General features: G+C 55.2%; 1 protein-coding gene across 1 annotated transcript in view; it reads right to left on the bottom strand.

Moving 5' to 3' along the window:
* The window catches only part of Prrx2 (paired related homeobox 2), a 37,955-nt gene extending 33,820 nt beyond the window's left edge, over positions 1–4,135 (bottom strand). Inside the window, exon 1 of the mRNA XM_005346119.2 lies at positions 3,822–4,135. Coding sequence (XP_005346176.1) covers positions 3,822–4,065 — 244 coding nt within the window. The 5' untranslated portion in view covers positions 4,066–4,135. The remainder of the gene's footprint in view (positions 1–3,821) is intronic.
* Between the last annotated feature and the right edge of the window lie 1,865 nt (positions 4,136–6,000).

A 6,000-nucleotide genomic window follows, 5' to 3' on the forward strand; every position in this document is an offset into this window, starting at 1 on the left:
CGGACTACAGGGGAGCTGGGTGTGGCAGAAAGGGACCTCTGCAGTACAAGGATATTCCTGGACTGTGCACTTACAGCGGGCCATGGTAAATCCCAGACTAGCCATGTGTTAGCACAGCAAAGATGAACTGAAGATGGGGCACGCTCCATGCCTACAACCCCAGTACTCGGGGTGGAGGAAGAGGATAAGGAATTCAAGGCTAGTCTCAGTTATGTCGCAAGTTTGAGGCCAGCCTGGGTGACATGAGACAGTCAGAAAACCAAAATGACAATGAAATGAAAACTGATAGATTGGAAATCTATCATCTCTGGAACCCAGTGATTCCTCAGCACGTCCAGCTGGCCCTTTGGTCTCGTTTAGCACAGAGAAGGTGCAGGTCCCCCCAATTACCAGCAGCCACTCAGCTTACAAGGGCCCAGCTCCCCCAGGACCTTATCGGATTGCAGGTGTCCCATCACCTAAAATGTACCCACACAACCCTTGTGAGATCCACTTAGTCTCACAACCCAGCATCCTAAGCTTCTCCAAACAGGTACCAGCACCAAGCAGGGCCCAGCCTGCCCTGACTCAGGCCTCTCTGCCTAGCTCCTGGGGCCATGTTTATTTTCTCAGCGTGTCCATGGCCTGGTTTCCGCCTTGTCCACAGGAGGGAATGCTTTCAAGAAACTCGAGGTTATTAATGTGGTTTCTTTTGTTGTATGCCATCGCAAAGGCAGAGAACGAGGGTTTATTTTCCTAACGTGCTTGGCATAGCTCAGCATTTGGTTCGGGAGGAACTTGAGACCCCAGTTTGTTCTGAGTCACTAGCGAAGCCTCAGCCTACTCAGCCAGTTCTGTGGGGAGCAAGGGCTTGGAACGTCATTGGCAGACATGGGCTGGGGCTACCAGTGACTTTCAAAAAACAGAAGGATTTTAGTTTGTTGCTCAATTGGTTGGTTTGGCTTGGTTTTTTAAACTGTCAGGATGAAAACAAGAGTTCTCTCTCCCCCCACCAGTAACCTGTATGTTTCTATTAGGGGGCATCTCCACCCTGCAAAGAACACAGGGAGATTGGCTTTCAAGAGTGCTTGTGCCCTGGAGGTGCCGAAGGCTCAGGATTGGAGTTAAAGCACAGCCCGCTGCCCACATGTGCTGCCCTGGGGGGGAGTCCTGGCACCCCAAGGTCTGTCTATTTTCCTCCCATCCTTCCATGACCCCCCCCCCCGCCTTCCTCTCTCTCTTCTAGTGCTGGGGATGGAGCCAGGGTGTTGTGTACTCCGGGCCTCTAAGCTCCTCCTCCTCCTGGTACCCTCTTTCCACCAGTTCCAACCATTCAGGCTGGGCTCCGAGGGATGTGGAAAGGACAGGTCCCTTCTTCCTGCTCTTTAGAGGCCTTGGGACTGTGAAACCAAACCATGGACGCGGAAAGGGACAATTAACCAAGGGGATGACAGGAAGTCGCCTCAGCCTCTCCTTCCTCTACTTTCTGTCTGTAGACTCCAACCCAGAGGGACACTTGGCATGGTACCCCTGAACCACTGCTGTCCCAGGAGCAAAGGCTGGCTATAATTTCCAAGACAAGGAGTGATTTCTTGAGCCCAGCCTTGGATCTCCCACCTGACCCCACACCCAGCATGTCCTGTGTCCTCAGACACCCCAGTGTGCAAGAAGCTGCACCCCAGGAAAAGTCTGGCAGTTCTCATGAGTCTGGCCAGATACCAAGGCCACAGGGGACACCCACTACCCACCCAGCTTCCTAGAGCTGCCAATGGCACCATCTGGGTACTCACACACTAGCTGACACTGGCAATCTGGATTCTCCGGGGTGTGCATGGGGAGGGGCGTCCATTTAGGGACCTTGTAGACCAGTGGTTCTCAACCCTCCTAACACTGCGACTCTTTAATACAGTTCCTCATGTTGTGGTGACCCTGACCATTAAATTTTCGTTGCTATTTCGTAACTGTAATTTTGCTATGATATGAATCATAACGTAAGTATTTTTGGAGATAAAGGTTTGGTGAAGGGGTCATAACCCACAGACTGAGAATCTCCGTGGTAGGCTATGTGACAAAGAAATCAGAGCTTGTACTGCCTGTCTCCTACCAGGGCCAGTACCTCTGTCCTCTTATACCAGAATGCCAGTGTACTCTCCTTCGTCCCCATCACCTTGATTTTATTTTTCCCTTTGTCACGTGCCACCGCCTCAGTCACCAAGCTGAAACCAGAGACCACGGAGCATATCATACCTCACTTTTCTTCTGGCCGGAACTGGCCCTCTTCCCTCTACTTTTCCATCCGGGATCTAAAACCTGACTCCGGGGACTGTCAGCTCACTCATCATCCATCACCCAACACCCGAGGGAAGAGAGTGGCCGGGCCCCTGCGAATGGTGGGAAGTGGTCACCAGCACCAAAGGCAGCGGCTTCCTGGGGCTGAGCGCCATGCATGGCTGCCCAACCCGGTCTGGACGCAGTGGATGTTATCAGGCGGTGCTTCCTGGATGTCCCAGGACACACATGTTCACAGGCTTGGTTTCAGAGAATGCCACCATCACCTCTGGCTTCCCAGCCTGCCTGAGTACCCCCCTCCCACCCTGAGCCTAGGACAGGAAGTGAGTGTTTAGGGTGGGAGGGGAGGTGGGGAGATGCCAACTCCTCTCTCATCACCTCTACACACACTGGGGATCTATAGACAGACAGGTGTCTCAGCACAGCCAGCAGGACAGTAAAGTCCCAGAGCTAGGGGACAGAGGTGTTAGCCTCAGACACCCCTCTCCAGCACCTAGGTGATTTTGGTGATTCTGGCCATCTTCCTGCCCTGCTCCTCACCAACAGGATCCAGACTGGGACTTTTGTGTCACTGGAATCCTTCATTCCCAGTCGCCCCTCCCCCAAGCCTAGCCCCACATCTTATTTCCCACCAACTTCTCCATCTTTTTTGAAAAACAGAGCTGAAGACGCTACAATCCTGTGTGATTGTGTGTGTGTGTGTGTGTGTGTGTGTGTGTGTGTGTGTGTGGTATTTGGATGGGTTGTTTGTTTTTAAAGCCCCTTCCAGATGACCTTTAACCTTTGCAGGGGAAACAGGACTAGCTGGGTATCCTCCTCTGAGAATTCCTCCACCCCAAACCGAACCGAAGGGTGTGGTTGTGCAGGCAGGCCCACCCCACAAACCATAAGACCTGTCTTAGCTCAGAGGGGCTGAACCGAGTTTGACTCAGTGACTTGACCTTTTCACAGCCTCAGTTTCCCCAACAGCACCAGCTTCTGAGGGTAGGTGGGTATGGGATGCAAGGGCAGCGAGTTTTCATGAAGTCACACGACTGTAAGTGGATCTGATTCAAAGAGGGTCCCCTCCGAAGGAGGAGCTTTTGAGACAACAGCAGCTCACCACTGGGCAGTAACTTCTGGGACTGTAGCTCCCGTTGTGAACAAGCCAGCAGCTGGGATCCCGCAGGTAACGGGTTCCTGGAGCTGGGGCCCATAGCCACAGTATCGCAAACCGTGTGTCCCACACCCCAGTTCCACGGTCGGGGTCCCGCAGCTCAGGGATCCTGTAAGCTACGGGTCTCTGTAGCTTCGATCTCGCAGCTGGGGGTGGGGGTCCCAGTATCCGAGGATCCCATAATCTTACAAGCCGAATATTCCTCAGCCTAGGAGTCCCAGAGTCTGGATCCCCACAGTCAGTGAGTCCCTCCGCCCACCCCGGAGTCCCGCAGCCCGGGGATCCCTCAGCCAGTGAGCCCTCCCTGCCCGAGTTTCTCAGGGAAGGGATCCCGGTAGCTCCCAGTCCCGCAGCCCAAGTCTTCAGCCCCCGGCTGGTTCCCACGCCGCACACTCACCGTCCTGCGGCGCCGCCTCGCTGCCGCTGCTGCCCCCGGACGGCTCGCGCGTCGCTCCCTCTCGCGCCTCGGGCCCCGCCACCGGCCCGGCAACCCTGCGCCCGGCCGCCGCCACCTCCTCCAGGTCCAGGAGATGGCTCACCGAGAAGTTCTTGCGCGCCTGGGCGCAATCACCGGGTGCGGGCGGGGGCCCCGGGCCGGGCGCCGGCGGGTCCAGGGCGAAGGCGGCGGCCGCGCTGTCCATGCCCCGGCCGCGCCTCTGCCGGCCGCCGCCGCCTCCCGCTGCTCGCCGCGCCCGCGCTCAAGTCCGTCGGTTGGGGACGCGAACTTTCTGCCCTCCCCTACTGGTGGACCGCTCGCTAGCCAGCGGCCCGGGCCACACGCCCCTTCTCGGGGCGGTCCTCGCCCCCCCTCCCGGGCTCTCCTCCCCGCGTCCTGCGCCGTCCGGCGGGAGGCGGGGCCAGGACGAGGTCCTCGGACTCCCAGACTTAGTTTAGGGTGGCCGAGTCCCGCAGGGGGTGTCTCTTTAAATCCCCCAACCAGGGTTCCCGGAGGAGACGGGTGGGAAATCGGTCTCTGTATGTTGCATGGGGCATGGATGGGGGGTGGGGGTGGAGAACACTCCAAGAAAGTTGACGGATCCGTTCCCGTCCTGTCCACTTCTCTTTAGAAAGGGTCTCATATATTCCAGATTAGCCTTAAATTTGCTACGTAGCCAAGAACGGCCTTGAACGCTTCCCAGCTTCTCCCTCACTGTCCCCACCCTAATGGAAAGAATCAGAGGTTTTTGAGGACCACCCTGTTTCCTCCACGCTGAAAGGAAGGTTCTGGGATGGAGGCCAATGCCATTTCTCTCATCTCCCAGTGGGTGACACTTTTGCTCCTGTCCCCAGCATTCCCCTTACAGAAAACAAAGCTGGGAGGGGCGAGTTTCCCTGCTGGGATGCACAAGGGAGAGATTCAGCAAGCCAGACAGATGAGAGGTGGGGGTGGCAGGGCAGACAAGGTCTATCTTTTAACTTTTTCAAGAAAGCCCACAAAATGGCACTGGGTGAGAATAGTGGAGACTCTCAGTACTCCAGATACTCGGAGTCTTACCCCAAGACCGTCCTGCTCTTCTGGACCCTTGCTACCGTCAGAGAGACGTGAAATCTTAGCACCAAACAAAAACCCACCAGGAGGTCTGGAGGAGGGAGTGTCAGGAAACCCTCCCAAGATTCGCCTCGAAGGACACCATGAGACTCTGACCCACCCACGTGGCACCCTGGGTCTCTGCCCACGGATTCAGGGAAAATGTAACAAAGGGTCTGATGGATGATTTATCTTCCATTCCATTGCATGACAGACGGGACGGGAAGCAGGAAGCCAAGAGCTCCTTCTAGAGCTTGGGAGAACTACTAAAATCACTCGTCCAAGCTGTTGCAGGCCCAGAGCCCAAATGTGCCCCGTTAGGGTCTGAAGGAACACTGTGGCCACTGAGGCATCCTTCACCTATTCATTAAGTCACTGTTCTGAGCACGTGGGGCAATGATGACCTGCATCAGTGCACCATGGAGATGCTCTGGCTCCAGCCCCCAGTTCAGTGTTTGGACCCCCAGCAAGCAGCTTAGCCAAACAAGCTGTTGAGAGGAGCGAAGAAGTGGGAATGAGAACTGGAGAGATGGCTGGGTTGGTGAAAATGCTTGCAGTGCAAGCACGGAGATTCAAAACCACAGTCAGGGCCAGATTAGGGCAGCACCTGCAACCCCAGGCCTCCTACAGCAAGATAGGAGGCAGAGAGCTGGAGAAAGATGGCTCCGCGGTTGAGAGTGTTTACTGCTTTTACGGAGAGCCGGCGAGATTTATGTTGGGCAGCTAACAATTACTTGTAATTCCAGCTCCAGGGGGATCCAACTCCTCTAGTTCTCCAGAGGCACCAGCTTTTACATGACAGACCCACACAAGACACAGAGACACATAATTAAAACATGAAATAACTCTGTTTTAGAAAGATTAAAAAGAAATAAAAACATGGAAGGTAGAGATGGGAGAATCCCAGAAGCTCCTGGGCCAGCTAGCTCTATGCTGATGAGGAGAGGCCATGTCTCAAATGAGACAGAAGGGAGAGATCCACCATCGTTGTCCTCCGATCTGTACGTGATGCTTATACACACCTGCATTCACACACACAGAGATGCAC

Source organism: Microtus ochrogaster, chromosome 4 (genome assembly GCF_000317375.1).
Source record: "Microtus ochrogaster isolate Prairie Vole_2 chromosome 4, MicOch1.0, whole genome shotgun sequence".
In the NCBI taxonomy this organism is placed as follows: domain Eukaryota; kingdom Metazoa; phylum Chordata; class Mammalia; order Rodentia; family Cricetidae; genus Microtus; species Microtus ochrogaster.